The sequence below is a fragment of the Neolamprologus brichardi genome, chromosome 1, assembly GCF_056152115.1.
Source record: "Neolamprologus brichardi isolate AB-2024 chromosome 1, ASM5615211v1, whole genome shotgun sequence".
In the NCBI taxonomy this organism is placed as follows: domain Eukaryota; kingdom Metazoa; phylum Chordata; class Actinopteri; order Cichliformes; family Cichlidae; genus Neolamprologus; species Neolamprologus brichardi.
Genome location: NC_142104.1, coordinates 37759251 through 37777231, shown reverse-complemented (window position 1 = coordinate 37777231; position 17981 = coordinate 37759251). Strand labels below are relative to the sequence as shown.

General features: G+C 40.2%; 1 protein-coding gene across 2 annotated transcripts; it reads left to right on the top strand.

The window, feature by feature from the left end:
• The first annotated feature begins 1470 nt into the window (after positions 1–1470).
• On the top strand, positions 1471–17146 carry akap1b (A-kinase anchoring protein 1b). 2 transcript variants are annotated; one of them, XM_006799291.3, is made up of 11 exons: positions 1471–1651; positions 8071–9668; positions 10010–10131; positions 11131–11257; positions 11423–11550; positions 12125–12302; positions 12684–12834; positions 15362–15429; positions 15598–15671; positions 15759–15824; positions 16415–17146. In XM_006799291.3, the coding sequence occupies exons 2-11, from the start codon at positions 8096–8098 to the stop codon at positions 16475–16477; spliced, it is 2550 nt and encodes an 849-aa protein (XP_006799354.2). In that variant the 5' UTR covers positions 1471–1651; positions 8071–8095; the 3' UTR covers positions 16478–17146. The 2 variants fall into 2 exon arrangements, with proteins under 2 accessions (XP_006799354.2, XP_006799355.2); XM_006799292.3 differs by lacking the exon at positions 1471–1651 and adding an exon at positions 2370–2646.
• Positions 17147–17981: the final 835 nt, after the last annotated feature.

Sequence of the window (17981 nt, the reverse complement as noted above, 5' to 3'; positions counted from 1 at the left end):
GTTGAGCAGCAGCGTTGCAGATGTGGGTTGTATCCACGAAAACTTGCAAAGTGTTCGGGCGATCGTGGCTCAAGAGTTGGAAGTTCACCTTGTAATCGGAAGGTTGCCGGTTCGAGCCCCGGCTTGGACAGTCTTGGTCGTTGTGTCCTTGGGCAAGACACTTCACCCGTTGCCTACTGGTGGTGGTCAGAGTGCCCGGTGGCGCCAGTGTCCGGCAGCCTCGCCTCTGTCAGTGTGCCCCAGGGTGGCTGTGGTTACAACGTAGCTGCCATCACCAGTGTGTGAATGTGTGTGTGAATGGGTGGATGACTGGATGTGTAAAGTGCTTTGGGGTCCTTAGGGACTAGTAAGGCGCTATATACAAATACAGGCCATTTACCATTCTCTGCCAATGACAAATTACCTTACTTTTTGTGAAAAGTTTGTTTCGTATTTTTTAGAAAAAGAAATAATCTTGTGATTAAAACCTGTGTTCAATGTGTTACTAAACATGTAAATAAACTTTACTAAACAATGAAATGAACACAAAATAATTATACTTAAACTTATGTCAAGTATAAATGTGTTTCAACAGGGTATATAACAAAAGCCTTTGCACTTGATTTTACTGCACTACAAACTTAAAGTATAATATGTTAAAAAACAAACAAAGAAACAAAGAAAACCAAATGATTATATTCACAATAAAGTACTAATGCCTTAAAAGGAAATACTGCCTAGATAGTGAGGTACCAGAGAGGTTTGGACTCTGTGAGGGCTCAGTGTTTGGCTTTCTTTGAAAAGCAGTGTTGTGAGACTGGTCAGGTGTGTCTGAGTAAGGGCAGTTGATTTGAGCACAACGACTCTCTCTCTCTCTCTCAGCTTGAATAACAGAGAGATCTGCATTTTTGATCATTAACTTTAATGCATAATGCCCAGGTAATGTTGTCTTTGATTGGAAAGGGATTTGGGACATTGTAAGGCTGGGTCAATGCCTTGAGCTCTTTGTCTTGATCCTAGAACTGCTTCTGAGCAGCTTTGCTGTGTGTGTGTGTTGGGGGGGGGGGGGGGGGGCACATTGTCCTGTTGGATCTGTAAGGTTCTTGGTCTGCAACCATGTAAAGTGACATGAATAAATAAATAAATGCCATGACTCAAGGTTGTCCAGCAGAAAATTGTATTAAAAAGACATGCCCCAATTTAATTTTACTTATCACACAAGGTGCAAATCCTTCCGTTTGTAAAATTGTGCTATTTCTAACGTGACATTTGCCTTAATGTGATGGCATTCATTTATATAGTAAAATTATATGAACGCGGTGCTTTGTCCCATCTGTACTCGAATGTTCTTTTTTTCCTATTTTTTATAGTAAAAGTGACCAGGATGATGTGAATCTACCTGTGAAACTGCATGAGCTTAACAGAAGAAACGTTTACCTTTACTGCATTCTCAGTTGACGCAAGACTCCAAGCGGCTTAAACTTTAGAGTATCGCGAGAATTGATCAGCTGTTATGTCTGCGTGTTTTTTCTCTCTCTCTTTTTTTTAAGACTGGTACTGGTCTGTCAAACACGTGGGGAGGAGAGTGTGACTTTCCACTAGCGTATGTTTCAAAAAGCTCACGTTGTTAGTGTTGCTATCATCGTTGCGGTACCGAGGACCCAAAAACATTGTAAGTAAAATAATTAGTCCGTGAAGGAAGTGGCACACTGAAAAAGAGACTGTTAGCTTTTAGTTTTCTATTTAATGCGTACATGGTTGCTTGATTCAGTTTCATTGACATTTATGTGAGTATGTTTCAGGGAAAAAAACATTCACTGGCATTTCTACTGTTCTCTGTGGGTCGTCAAATGTTTATTGTGTCACCATGTGATCCCATGTCATTGAAAAACTAGCCTACAAAGCAACTCCTCCTAACTTGCCATTCAGAACAGCACATGTAGCTTCTGTTGTAGAAGTTAAATTTCCGCACTTGCTTCGTTTTGTTGAGCTGTGCACGTGCCAACGTAGGAGCATTGCTTCTCGGATAATAATAAATGCATTTTGGCCCACAGTTGGCAGTCATTGTCGCCAGGCTGGCTAGCAGGCTAGCATGAAGGTCTAAGGCCCATGCGGGGCATTGACAGTCTTTGGCTTCAAATGTCCTTTACCCCTGCATCGATTACAGATTCCCCCTCGTTGGTGCAGTTGGGTATAGTTAACGACTATGTATCACACAGCTTTATGTTGTGGCCCAGTACGTCTGTAATTCGGGGATATGAAACTCTGAAGTGGCTTTAATAATGTAGCCACCTACCAACATAGTCTAAAAATAACACAGTGGAGGGAACGTGCCATTAGCTTATATTTTTTCATGTTTAGCTAGCGTTAATTTTCATAAACACCAAAGCCACTGTGGTTGCTAGGTAGCTAACTTCATGCTTTGTATCCTGCACTGCGGCCTCCTTAAACAGCCATGCTGTATTTCGTGTTTGCATTAGGTCACAGCCATCTCTGCTACACGATTTCGTCCCAGACGGTGCCAAACTCCCTTTATGCATTTGTTATATGGGATTTAACATCTTACTGGCTGCAGGTTGTTCAGTTTAGTACGGGGCACAACTTCGCTGTTGGATATTTTGTAGAATCTGAAAAAATTCGGCATTAAAAAGGACCTGTCAGCGTATCGTAAGTTAAAGTTGTTATAAATTGCTGCCTGCCTATGAGGGTCTAAGCATATATTTTTGCGCTTCTTTCGAAGGTTGTTTAGGTTTTAGTTGGCTAATGCAAAGAACTGTGAGGGATAACCTTATAAAGACAAAATGAATCGCTTGAGTCATAAGTGAAAGTGGTATTTTGGTATCACAACGAATTAATTTTTCCTTACCATATAGTCATGTAACGTTAAACTTCGAGAATTATCTATGAAGGTTCACATTGTGGCCTTTGTACTTCCTAGCTAGCTAATTGTGTTAGCCGGTGTGTGACGATGGAGTGAATGACCACACGCCACGCTTTTGTTTTGTTTTTATTATTATTTTTATTTATTTAGTGGGACAGAAAGCATCACCACTATCATTATTGGGAACTACACAATGTCCTGCAGTTGTAGTATTAAGACATAGCTAGCTGAACGCTTTTAGCATTTATTGAGTCGTTGCTGAAAGACAGCTGGGGTGTTGAGGCGCACCTTCTGTACATCACTGGGCTTTGGTCACATGTAAACTGGACTGGTATGTGTCTGTAGCAACTATCAACGCCACCTAAGTTTAAAGTTGTTGGTAGCAGCATGGCTCCTGTAAGGTCTTGACTTTTGGCCACAGGGCATGCAATACTTGACAGCCTACTGTATTAATATCCCGATCTGTCTGTAATTTGCTTTGTAACTCACGTTTGTTTACATAAAATAATTTGGTTTTCATTTATGTAAAAACTGTCACGTTCATTGTTAATTTTTCTTAGTGATGACAGTGAGTCCAAAGGTTCATTTAACACGCATGATGATGATTAAAGGGATATTGGAAAATGTATGACATGAAGAATAAAGTTTAAACGCAAACAGGTGGGAATTAAGTGACACTAAACTTGTTGGCATGGAGGTCTTTTGAGGCTACATAATAATTTTACACCAGTCTGTCTGTGCTGGCATGACGTAAGGGTTATAACATGTAAAATAGTTTTATCATTCCTGTTTGAACAGCCAAGGTCACAGTAAGAGACGAGTTTACAGTTTGTAGAGAGTCTTGACTATAAGGCCAGGAAAGGAACCAATAAAGACTTGTCTGACTTGTAAGGACAGCTCTTCATTTGACAGCTTGTTGCTTCCATTGTGACCTTTATATAGTGAGTGTGTTGTCCTTGGATTTAACAGCAACACATAAAAGCTACACATAAAGCCTGGGAGCTTCATGTGTAGCATCTTTGCTGGTCCTTTCTGGACAGATCTTGAATGTTACTCCTGGGACCTGCTGGAACCGCTCGCCCAGTTTGGGAGTCACTGCTGTAAGTGCTCTGAATGCCACAGGGGCCACTGTTGCCTGTATCCTTCACTTATTCTCTAGCTCCCCTCTGAGCCCTTGGCATTTCTCAAGCTTTACGTATTTCTTTTTCTTGATTTTTGCTTTCATTTGGTATAGCTACATGTACTACTATGGCTTTATTCCTCTGCTTGTCCACTAGTAATATATCTGGTTGGTTAGCCATTGCCGGTTTGTCTGTGTGTATCTAGAAATCCCACAAGATTTTAGCTTGGTCATTTTCAACCACCCTGAGGGGCATATTCCATTTTGATCTTGGGACTTCCAGGCCACACTCTGCACACATGTTCCTGTAAACTGTGCCAGCCACCTTGTTACTGGGTTTCATGCAAGTTCCATGCATGTATCCAGGTAGCAGAGGTGGCTAACGTTTACTCCATTCCATCGTCTATATCCATAGGCAGTCTTGGTAATGATTTGACTGATTTGCACTTTTAACCTGAAATTTAATAAAATAAAGGACCCCCTATTCCACCTTGTATAAGTAGGTAGGTGATGCTGAGGATTGCCACTTTATCAGCATTAGCTTTCTGGCCAAGCTGTGAATGCCATTAAGTTCTTTTTAAAAGGACAGAGTTAGTCAAAAACCCTGCATCCAAAACAAAGCTATCAACACTTGGAGCATTATCCCTTTCAGTTACATTGAACAAGGTATGAGAGTTCTGACTGAAATCTTTGCAGAAAGGGACACCTCGAAAACATGAAGTTTCCAAATATGTTACTTTGGACCTTTGACTGCTTCTTCAAGGTCAAATAAGGTCAAATTTTCATTATGTCAACCTTTCATAAAATGCTTCATCTTTAAAACTATGCTTAAAATTCTACTTCTGTGTTTGTATTGGCAACATTTAGAAAATTATACTGGTAAATAGTGATTCTAAATATCACATAGTTTTGATCCAACACGTTTGACCTCTGATCTCATTTTTATATTTCACATTTGTCTTTTTTTCTTTTCTCTTTTTTTAAAGATTGACCCCAAAAATGCATTGTATTCAGGGGTGGAAATTGGCACCCACCACTGGGAAAATGCAGGTAAATTTATGAAGTGGCTTGTAAATTTGAGCAATAGACAAGCCACCATGGCAGGTTTAAATTTAAACAGAAAAAATGATTTTCAATTTGCACTCCTGACCTGTCTGGGGCAGCAATGCGCTTGGGTTGCTGCTAGTTTTTATTAGCACTTTGCATCGGCAGCACATTTAAAAACCTTTGCCCATGCAGCAGTATATTAATGACTAACATCATATTGTGGTTGGATTCTCAGTTGTTCATCTGACAAAAGTTTGACCCATTTACTGCATCCTGCCATGCGATTGCATTTGTCCCTAACCATTGGGAATGGTCATGTTAACTTTTATGGAGTGAAAAAAGTTAGCAGTCATCCTCCAGCTTCACGGTGTTTATATTATGTTAACCATAGCTGCGTACCTAGCAACCACGTAGCACATCATTGTATGCCAGGTAGTTGACTTCAGTAACACTACAAACCTCACTACTGTTTAGTTTTTTAACATAAATGACAGAAATAATAGTTTAATTTTTCAGAAATCCCTCAGTCAGAACATGGTATATAATCTTTAAATAGAAACTAGCGAGCTAACTTCAGACTCCATTAAACTTCATAAATTAAACTTAATTTTTACACCTGCTAGAGGAGCCACACTGATTATTTTATTAAAGATGAAAGAATTGAGACAGTTTGTAACTCTGTGATGCTGCAGTGTTTGTTTGACTTTGTGACCAGAAGTGGAGTTTGACATTATTAGCAGTTTCTGGGTCCAAACTTCAAGACCCAATGGAAAACCAGTCGATCCGAGTCAAGTTGTGGCGAGTTTACAAATCAATATCTATTATTGGGGATGGGAATCGAGAACTGGTTCTCAGTAGTCCAGTTCCATAGAATTGTTAGTCTGTTTTCCTGTCAATCCCGTTTATTGGTTCCATTTTTACTTGCACTACAATCAGCTGACTCAAGTTTGCCTGTCAGAGTAGGAAAACAGTGGTCTCCATTTCTACCTTTTCATGTTTCTACAGTAGAATCACTGTGATGATTGCTTTAAAGTCTTTTTGTGCCGGTTTTTAACTTTGCTTTGTGCTGTCGGCTTCACTTTATTTGCAGGAATGTAATGTTGTTGATATGCTGCTTAGCAATGGTGGTCACTGTCAAAGCAAAGAAGGTGAGATCCCAGTTAAGGAATCAATGAGTGATATAGATGAGAGAATCAGAATCTACCAGAATAAACTAAATTCTTAGCAATTCTCACCCCTTCCTATTATCCATTACCTACTCCTTCAAAATTTCTGTGTAATCAAAGTCATGTTACCTGGATTTTATTCTGTTTTTTTTTTTTTTTTTTTTTTTAATTATATTATTGCACACAAAATGTCTAAGAAGAAGAAAAAAATGTAATAAACTAAAACAAAATACAATACTATTCCCTAAAAGTAAATAACACCCAGGTGGACGTTTCCACTCTTGGAGTGCTGCTTGAGGGTAAAACTGCTTCTGTGTGTCTGGACAGTAACTGACAGAAGTTTGAAGATATTTAACAAGCCAATGTGCATAATAATGAATCTGGTACTTTGAAAAAATCTACAAGCCTGGGCAGGGTTGGGAGTTTTTTTTTAGTATTCCAAGTAGGAATGGTTTCTTCCAAATTGTTTTACAAAGCATGTCTGGGAGGCCCTCCAGGCCTGGTCTTTGCCGTTTTGTAAAGATTTAAATGAAACATCAGTAATGGGACAATAGAATTCCTCATTCACATTTAACAGTTGCAGTTCGGCACAGCATTTTAAAAAGACAAACAAACACAAAAAGCAAGAATTCCACTTGCACTGGAGGTTCACTTGAGGAATAATGGGCAGGGGAAAGGAACCACATCAACCTTATTTACAAATTGAGATTGAGTGGCAGGTCCATGATGGAATGCAAGCATATAGCCAAATCTTGTTAATGTGATCATTTGAGAACAAGACGACATAGGATTTTGAAATTCATATTATCTGCTTGGAGGCTGCTCCAGTCTTTCTCTCATCTACAGCACAGACAGAGGGCACCATTAAAAATAGGACAAAATGCAATATTGTTGCAAATATGACAAGACCTCTGTCAATTTGTCACATGAGGACTGAAGCAATCCTGGCTGCTGTGGAGCCAGAGGCAGGGTATAACTGAGACGGGTAGTTTGTCACAAGAGCGAAATACTGGCAGAAAATGAGTACTCTTGTAAACCTGTGAGTTTAATATGTTTTATAGCTCAACACTTGTCTTCTTTTCTAATGTGACAATTTATCACATCTGAGCTCTGAATAGGAAGGGGAGTCGAATCTGTTTCTCAGTAGTTAGTCAACGCTAATCGGCTCCACTTGCACTATACTCCACAGATTTCAGTTTATGCCACAGGAGGAAAATAATTATGTCATCTACAAGGAGCAGAAAGCTAAACTCACCTGCAAATGCCCTTTACATCCACTGCTTAGTTACTTAATGCAATAATTGACTGCGTAGTTTACATCCAAAGCTGTCGGATGAAACTGTAACAGCTGTACAGGATAACAGAACAGCTGCAGTTATCCAGAGCTTGTTAAAACTATACTTCCTAAAGTTTATGCCGTCACTCTGAAGGGCTTGGTTTGGGTTTTTGTTTTGTTTTTTTAAGCATGACATCATTTGCATCTCTCTTTAGACCTCATAGCCATTTATTCATAGCTATAGTGTGGCTGTAGTACCAATAAAATTACTATAATAAACATACGATACCTCTCCCGACAAAGACCTTGTACCCTTTTCTTCTCTTGGAACATCCAAGAGGTTATTTAGACGAATAGAAGTTGAACATCAAACAGGAATGTAATCGGTGAATCAAAATACATTTCAAGGTTTACATCAAATTTACCACTTGTGTTCAAGCAACTCTCTTAATGTCAGGAATTCTAGAATTTAATTTCTGACTAGAATTCCTTTCTAAATCAGCCTGTAGTCAATGAGCATGGTTTTCACACATCCGTAAGAAGTTGCATTTAGCTTGAAATGTTCCTCATACAAATGTTTGTGTGCTGTTGTGGCTTTCAGGTGTAGCTGCTAGTGTCTTGAGGAAATGCCACTGAGGTTTCGCTCTGTTGTACCCTATACACTGCCCGGAGTACTCGCACTGATTGGATGTTGGTGGTACATCTCACGAAAGAGAGAGCGGCTCATCAACCATGACAGGACTGAGGGAACTCCAACCACTACGGACCTTAAAACATCTTCAGCAGATGGTAGCAATGGTTTGGTGGAGAAAGACACTGTATCCCCCACAAATGACACAGACAACCCCATTCACAGACCTCCAAATGCCAGTAACCAGAGAACACAACATGAAAACATTTCACAGATCCATTTCCAGCACACTGAAGCGTCACCGTCACTGGCACAAAGTTCTGAAAAGTTTTCATGTAATTCTGAGAGAATGAAACAAGGAATCCATAGGCCTCCACAGTCAGCACTGCCATCACTTGATAAAGATGACAGCTTACAGGTATCATCAAAAGACCGTAAAGACCCAGAGAGGAGCTTGTCACTTGCCTTGGGAAGAGAGCTCAACCTAGTGAAAGATCCAGTATCTGATCTAGAAAGAGCCACATTTTCCTATCAGTCTACCAAAGTCACCAGCTCCTTTCCCACAACATCGCTGCTTTCTGGTGCAGAGAGACCAGACCCGGAGGGGGAAGTTGCAAAGAATCACAGCACTAATAATACACAAGATGAAATGATTGGCTGGGATGAGCATGCATCCAATGTAGAGAGGGTGGACCCATCAGAAGCAGACTCTCTGAATACACCTCCACCAGTGCAGGATTTTCACCAACACATTCTGTCCAGCACACCAACTGACCCAGTCCTGGCCTCTACATCCCTAAGTATTGTCCAGAACACAACAGCAGTAACACCAGAGGACATATTGGTACACGGTAGCCCTGGAGAGGAGCATGATCTTGAGGATCTTGCTGCTCGACTTATAACGAAGGTCATCTCAGCTGCCACCCAGGAAGTCCTTAGTGTCACAAGTTGCCAGGTTGTGGACAAAAGTCTGCCTAACTGCAGTAGTGGTGGACTATACCCAGAGCTCGAGCCAATCATAGCAACGCAGAAACACCATCATCTCTCGACAAGCCCTTCTCAGGTAGGCTGTGATTGTAGAGAGGCAACAGAAAAAGAAGCGCAAGCAGTGCCTAACGGCTGCTCCTCGTCTCCAGTATGGAAATCTGTTGATGTCAGTCACATAAATCATCAGAAAAATGCTGTTCACAGCAGCCACTGGTCAGCACAGCTGCCCCAAGAAGCACAAACCTCACCTGTGTTGAACATTAAACTAAAAGGTGACGAGGCTGCTCCGCTGGCCGAGGACTCGGCCTGCAGCACCTGCCACTCTGAGGATGGCATTAGCAGCGAGGATCTTCAAAGCAGCATGTTTGACAACCAAAGTGATGTGATCCAGCTTACAGACCTCTCCGCAGGAGAAGCGGCACAGGGCCAGGTGCAGGCTGAGAGTTTGACAGAGGGCTTAGTTTTGTCTGCAACTGAAGACGACTCTTTGGATGCAGCGTGTGAGATAAAGGGGCTAAATGCAGTAGGTGTAAGGAATGGAGCTCATGGGACATGTGAAGTAGAGACGGATCAATCTGGAGGTGAGATTCTCTCACTGACTTTTGTATGTTTCTCATGATAGCTATTTTATTTTTTATATCAAGAATGATAACAGTGAGTTAAGAAATGTGGTGTACGTCAGCAGATGCAGTATTAGTAGTAATTTGTGACACAAACTCATAACTCGGAACATATAGAGGCTCATTTGGCCTTTTTTTGCAGTGTATTCCCGGTTATCGAGCAGTGGGTCAAAAAGTCCCCAAGAATGTGATGCCTGTTAACAAACATGTAAATTAGGACAGTGACAAGATCAAAACTGATGATGCCGGGAATCTGAAAATTCAGATGCTGTCATGCTGACATTGATTGTTTCCATTGCCAGGTTCTGATGTAAACAGTATGGACTCTGTGGATAGCGGATGCACTATGGGTGCCCTAGAGAGTAAGGGCAACCATGCTGCCTCAAGCACTGGGCTGATCATCTGGGAGATTGAGGTACCAAAGGTGAGTAAAGACAATTCATGTGAAATACAAAACCATATATTTTGTCCATGATTCCAACGCTGTACACCTCACACTACTCAATTAAAATGTTAATGTCAGTATTGTATGGAGGAATGCTATCATGATTCTACAACTAGGCAAATTTACTTTTCATAATTGTAATGCATTCATAAGAAAGCAACTTAAATATGACCCTGATTAGTGGATTTTGCAAGACATGCTTGTTTGGTTAATTGGGCACATGTGAGGTAGATGACTTTTTATTGCATATAGAATAAAATCCTGTCTGAATGAGTGGCCTGTAAGACAAGTACCGTGTAAATGCCTGTCCATATTGACGATTCTTTTCATCAGCATCAGCAACATTTAGAAATATTTTATTAAAAAATATAATATAAATACAAAGAAATAAAAATACTTTTGTTTTGAAGTAGAAGTATAGCAAGCTTTTGACATAACTGTGACACTTGGAGTTGGTGGTTCTCTCCTGTATTGAAGATGTAATGAAAGAATAGCTGTAAAAATCAGGGTCACTGGACGAGCACCAAATTTGACCAATGCCTATCTACTTTGAGGTACTGTAATTTTAAGAAGGTAAACTTTTACATGGCTTCATTGGGTATAGTAAAATTACTGTACAAAAAATTGCTTATTATGGAATTACCAGTAACTGAAACAAAAGTTCCCAACAACTGGCAGCCAACTGTTGAATAGAATGTTGGACCACTCAGGACTGTAAGTAAAGGGAAAAACTTTTTTTAATGGTTACAATCACATTAGAATTCTGAATATCCTCTGACATTAACATTAGCAAACAAACTGGGCTTCGTGACATGCGTTTTCAAAGCTGAGCAGTTGTCTATATTGTGTATTTAAAATATTTTGTCATAACTTGGTAGGCAGCATGCTAGTGGGTTTGATTAAATGTTCATTTAAACGGTTTAAAGGAACTGTCCTGTTTACTCAGTATTGTCTGTTCTACCTGTCCTCTTGTACCAGCATCTTGTAGGGAGGCTTATTGGAAAGCAAGGTCGATATGTGAGTTTCCTAAAGCAGAACTCTGGAGCAAAGATCTACATTTCTACCTTGCCTTATACACAGGAGTTCCAGATTTGTCACATAGAAGGTGAGTACTGAGGAGTTTGTCCCCACATCTTTCCATCTTCTTTAGAGATTTGTGAACAAATGTGATTTTGACCATAGGAGAAAAGCACAAGCATTTTAAACTCCTGTTTCTTACCTGTTCGTTTGGACTAGTGGTAAAATTTGACCTTGCTTGATCTTTTTCTAGGGACACAGCAGCAGGTTGACAAAGCCCTGTCGTTGATTGGGAAGAAATTTAAAGACCTGGACCTCAACAATCTATATGCTGCACCACCACCTCCACTTACATTACCATCTCTTCCCATGACTTCATGGGTGAGGAAAAATACTTGTGTTAATGATACTTTTTTTTTCTTTTTTACCCCTCCACTGTAAGGCGGATGGGATATTGTCACTCCGTCGAGCAAGCATGTGGAAAAGACACCCAAGTTTGTGAATGCGATGACTCGATAAGAGGCGATGTAGGAGCTTCGAACTGATACCATAGGTGTATCTACTAAAAGTCTTGTATAATTTTGAATCTCAGTGACCCTGACCTCAAGGCCTAAGGTCAAACTCTGAAACTCTTGTGAATGTGAAACCTCGAACAAGGCAACATAGGATTTTGACATGTCTACCAGGAGGCTGAGGGGTACCAGTTATTAACATTAATAAGAATATTTTGATTGAGATGTATTACACTAGAAACATCATACTTATTCTTCATCATACATTTTTCTTAGCGTTAAAGTAGTAAAGCTAAAGTGTTTTAAGTCCTTAGAGAGTGATGAATTATTTGGGTATGCTGATATAAAATATAAATGAGACTGGATTAATGTATTTTAAGGTTTGAGAAAGTTGTTTGTAGTTTTATGCATGACCAACATTTGTTTGATATTTGTCTTCTCAGCTTCTCCTTCCAAGTGGAGTCACAGTTGAAGTGATCGTGGTGAACATCGTGTCAGCTGGTCACGTCTTTGTCCAGCAACACACCCACCCCACGTACCATGCCTTGCGAAGCCTTGACCAGCAGATGTTCCTTTGCTACTCACAGCCAGGCACCCCTGCCTTGCCCTCACCTGCTGAAAGTAAGCTTAGTTGCTTAGTTGTACTGTGGATACTGCTAAATGTGTAAAGTTTTAGTAAACATGCGCAACTATAGGTTGTTTTAATGAAACTTTGACATTTGATTTATGCCTAATTTTAAATAATTCTCACTGCATCAGTGAAGCTGTAGTTTAAGCAAGTTTTGTTTAGTTTTTTTTAAATTGCAAATACATTTTTTGGTAAACTAACAAGGTCCCTGTGCTTCTGTTTCTTCTTTTTCTACATGAAATTAACCCAGTTTGATACATGGCTGAAATAAGCTAATTGTCACATGCAGTTGATGAACAACAAGCTAATTTGGTAAAGGTCATTCAGCTACTTTTAGCTTTTATTCTGTTTTTTGTCTCTTTTCTGTTATCCAGTTGGTGTGATCTGTGCAGCTCCTGCAGTTGAAGGAGCCTGGTGGAGAGCTCAGGTCATCACTTTCTACAAAGAATCGAATGAAGTGGAGATCAGATACGTTGACTATGGAGGCTATGACAGAGTTAAGATTGACTCACTACGGCAAATAAGGTTATTATAAGAGATCTCACTGTATTAAAACTTGTACTCTAAGATGGCGTCATTTAGAGTGTTTGCTTTATAAAACATGCCTCACTAACACAAGCACTTTTTTTTCTTTGCTTAAGTGCTTTCTATCTAACATTCGCACACGCTCCTCAAGAGCAACTTGGTAGATATTACGCATGCAGACTGGAACAGCCAGTAGATTACCTCCCATCCCCAAACAAAGCATTTGCTGATTAGACAGTTTAGTTGTTGTGTGATTCTGGTATTTGTAATACCTTTTTATTTAATTCAGAATTAAGTAGTGAAGTGTTAATGCCAAAGTCAGCGAGAAACGAATCTCTTGCAAGGTAAAGTTGCTGCAGAAAGTTATCCCAACATGCAGACTAGAGAAGCTGGGAATCAAAATGCCAACGTTCTGATTAGTAGATGACCCACTCACCCACATCAAAACTTTCTGCTGTGGGGCACACTCAGTTCTTGAACTTTCTAATGCCCTAACCTGAAATTATGGAGTTTTTGAAAGGTAAGGTTAGCCCATTGGGTATTAGTTGTATGTATATATCCACATTTATAATGGCAAATAAATAAAGGTGCACAAAAGATTATGGTTGTTGATGTTGCAGAGTTTATCCTCCAGAGGGTATTCTACTTCTGTTGCCAACAGGTTGTAAGGCCTGAGTTAGACTTCTGTAGTAAAACTTTGTAGAGCCTGAGTGAATCTACATTAATGGACAACATTACTCAGTGCTGCATTATTTGCTAATTACCTTTTGGTTGTGTCCGTGTTTTATGTGTATTTATGGATTTTGGTCGTAGAGAAGCCCAGACTTCCTTCACCCCGACCTCCTCTTCTAGCTTGTATTGTCAGACACAGATGTTCCCATGTTATCTCTCCAGTGAGTATTGGGTCTGCCCCAGGAAATCCTCCCAGTAGAACATACCCACCTAGGAGGTATCCAGCAGGCATGCTAGTCAGATGCCTGAACCACCTCAACTGGCTTATTTCAGTGTCCTTTCAGCAGCTCTACTTTCCCCTCTTGAATGAAAGAGTTCCTCACTCGATCTCCAAGGGAGAGCCCAGTCACTCGTTAAAGGAAATGTTCCCCTCTCCTTGCAAGTGTCAGCAAGACCCATAGATACTTGAAATCCTCCAAGTGATAGTAACTCATCCCTGGCCCGTATGGGGCACTTTTCCAGTCTTTGCCCTTTTCCGCCTGTGAGCCATGGTTTAGGGCTTGGAGGTGATGTGAAGCCATCAGAACCACATTATGTGCAAAACATGAAGATGAAATCTTCTGGCCTTGAGAGCTTTTTGCCATTGAAACCCCGAGGGGTGCAGTCAAATCCCATTTCCAGGTTAACAAAACTCATGTAGACTGGGTGGGCAAACGCCTATGCACCCTTGAATGTCGTTGAGAGGATACAGACCTGGTTTCAGTGCAGGGACACTGGACCCTAATTTGTGTTGCATATGGGTTATCTGAATCACTTTGTCTGACCCTCCACTCAGGACTAATTTGCCATGGGAAACAGTAACAGGGGGCAACTTGCCCCTGACAGCATAGCTTCTGGGATCACTAGAACACAAACCCCTCCACCATGATAAAGCGGTGGTTCATGGAGCGGCTTATGGAGACATTAATTTATTATTCGTAATATTTGGGGGTGGCTACTAGGCCACTTGGTCAAGGTTGGTGGTCCAGTTTGCATGCCAAATACTTTTGGGCAAGATGCTAATCCCAAGTTGCTCTGTGATGCATCCATCAGAATATGAAAGCGTGTGAATGTTGGATAGAAAGCACTAAAAGCTTCGAAAGGAAAAAAAGTGCTTGTGTGACTGGGTGAATGAGGCAAGTTGTGTAAAGTGCTTTTAGTGCTCAGAGTAGAAAAGCAACATACAAGAACTCTCATTGATATAATTCAACAACTGAAAGTAACCAGAAATGCATAATAAGCTTCATGGGTAAGGAGCAGATTGGTCAGCAGCATTGAGGCAATGTGTAGTTAAGAGATGCACATCAGGCTGCATAATGGGTTGTGGTGTAGGATTTAAGAGTGGGTTGTGTTACTGAGCATTTATGCTTCAGTAAGAAATCCATGTTTTAGCTACATTGTAACCACAACTGATATGACCAAAGTTGAGCAGAGCATAACTGAATAATACATGACGTGCGTGTGTGCGACGGCGTGAGAAAAATCTGCCAAACCAAATGTTTGTCTTCCGAATCAGTCAGTCTGTAGTTACTGTTTGCTGTGGTTGGATATACAAGGAGTTCCTACAAATTTCTCTAGCTGTTTGAGTAAAGGTCTGCTAGTAGGAAAAAATCTTTTTAGGCAAATTCAAGAAGATTATCAGCAGAATTTGTTTTGTTGACAAAATAAGTATAGTGAGAATAATTTTGTAAGTTAGACAGTCAGTGTAGCTAGTGTTAAAGGTCACGTTATCATTTAGTACAGTTGAAAAAAATATATTTATTAAACTGCAAAGTGTATATACACTCGTCCAAGTCTGCTCATTGTTATTTTCCAGGTCTGACTTTGTGACACTACCATTTCAAGGTGCTGAAGTATTACTCGACAACATCGCACCACTACCAGGTACAGTTTGGAAAAGTCTTTGGGGAGATAGTGGTGTACCTACCTAATGTCAGTGGCAATTTGTTAAAACAAAGTATAAACTTTGCCTTATGAAACCTGCAGATACTCTTTTGCTGGAAGGATACCTGCAGTGTTGTTCTGAAATGTGTTTAAATTGTCTGTGATCAGGAGAGGATCGTTTTTCAGCTGAGGCCACATCAGAGCTGGAGGAAATGACCAGAGGAGTCCCATTGCTTGCGCAGGTGAGACCACCATTCTCAGTGACTTTTTGCAATGTAGAAAAGTTGGGCATTACTAAGTTGCGTGTTTGTTTTGTTTTTTTGCTGAAGGTCTCCAGCTATGATAACAACACAGGCCTCCCGCTGGTCCACCTGTGGAACATGGTTGGAGAGGAGGTATGACATAAGTCTTGGATCCTTGCCACTGTTTTCATGTTACCTCTGTACCTCTAATATCTTAATTAATGATTCTAATCCTGTTCCTTTAAGACGCAAGTCACTGATCATTTTGTTTCTTCCCCTCTTTCCCCAGCATAGTCTGGGATAGTCAAATATGCACTGCTATGATGCCACTTTTTTTAAAATGAAAACTTGATTTAAAGTTAAATTAAGTGTAAAGTTGTTGTTTTTTTTTTTTTTTTTTTGTTTTGTTTGTTTTTTTAAATTGGTGACAATGATGCTTATTTAATTGATGCCCAAAACCTCAGGCAGCAAGCACAAGTATATTTTTTTTCCATGCATTTGATTTTTTTGAGTTGTTCCCAGCTAGAAAGACCCCAGAGATTAAAGGCTGGGATCTCTTTAAATGACTGGTCTCAAACACTTTCTTTAAATCATCCAATAATCCATCAGAACACTGACAAAGTAGAAGAGAGAGAGAGAGAGATGATTACTGATATTACACAATATACACACATAAATGCATAAAGCATCTTGAATTGGTTTTACCTGTAGTGATTCACTGACTGTTGGTCTTCTTTTTGCAGGTTATATCTGTGAACCGTACACTGGCAGAGAGAGGCCTGGGTGTTTGGGTGGATGGATTTTGAACTTGCATGGTCTCTCAACTTCATCAAACAGTTCACTTGATCTAAAAAAAAACAAAAATTCCCTCCTCACGCTATTGCCCCTTCTCCTCTTTCCCCTCCTTTAAAAAGAAATACATTGTTTGCAGGTATCACGGACATGATGAACAAGAACATAACGCTACTTTAATATGACAGCCTTCCATTTTTGTTCTGGTGTTAAAATAGGAGAAAGGAATTTTGTCTTTTAAAAAAAACAACAACTTTTGCACACTGACAGTGGGTCGAGTGTGAAAGGACTGGTACCTGCATCAGTCTAATGTAGTCATCTGTAGGTTAGTGCATTTCAAAGCTGCCTGGCTTGCCTGGAGTGAAAGTGGGGGACACAAAAGCTTACAGCACTGCAAAGTGTAGAGATGGTCAGACGGTGTTCCCTGTGGGAGCACTGAGCTAATCTACCCGGCCCTGCGGCCTCAGAGCTCGGACTTCTCTCTGGTCTCCTTTAGCAAGGACAGAGGAACTACCTTGTTGCTTTTTGCTTTGTTTTTCTCCATGAAACTGATTTGCAATACCAAATAATTATCATAAATGACCTACCATACAAAATGCGGTTGAATGATTGCTCTACATGTTGGCAGGATTTTTTTTTTTTGTTTGTGTGTGTTTGTGTGTGTTTGTGTGTGTGTGTGTGGGGGGGTGGGGGGTGGGGGGGGTGTCCAGGTCCAGATTTTTCATCTGAGGAAGCAGATCGTTACTTTGGGGCAATGCAAGTTCCTCAACGGGAGACGTTCAGTTTGGCTGACAAAACTACAGATTGATTTTTGAGGTGCTGTTTAAAAAAACAAAACAAAACAAATGAAATAAAAAAATCAGTCTATTTAGTCTCCCCCATTCCTGAAGGTTGATTATTTTATACACAAAAGGTGAAATGAACCATATGCAAGCTTGTGATTGAATGTGCTGTATTTTCAAAACTAATTACCAAATGGTTAAAAATCAGACTTAACGACTAAATTCAGTTAGTGTCATGAGTTTCCATTTACGCTGGAGACTTTCTGCCTGTTGTGACACAGAGGGATTTCTTCTACACTTGGAAAACTTGGTTGATTTGACAGAATCCCATACTTCAGTACTTCTAGTCAGACATGTTGAGGGATATCTTCAGCTTCACTGAGCAATGATAAGCAGGCTCAACAACTGGCTTTGTTAACTAAATATACTCATGCGAACAAGTTGAGTTCTAATTTACAAATTACATGATCGCAGCTGTGAATGGAGTACCTAATGTGACAGACTGAAACTGACCTGATGTGTCAGGAGCTATGTTTGGAGGAATATATATATATGATTTAAATCCAGAAGGTGTTATAACACAGAAGAACATGTTTATGTATTTAAAGTTGCCTGTACATGTAAAAACTCCTACACGTCTTTCATTTTGGTTGGCTTTAACCATTTAATATATATTAACTGACAGTCTTTTGGTTTTTGTATAACTGCCAAGATGTATTCTAGATTGTGGGAGTCT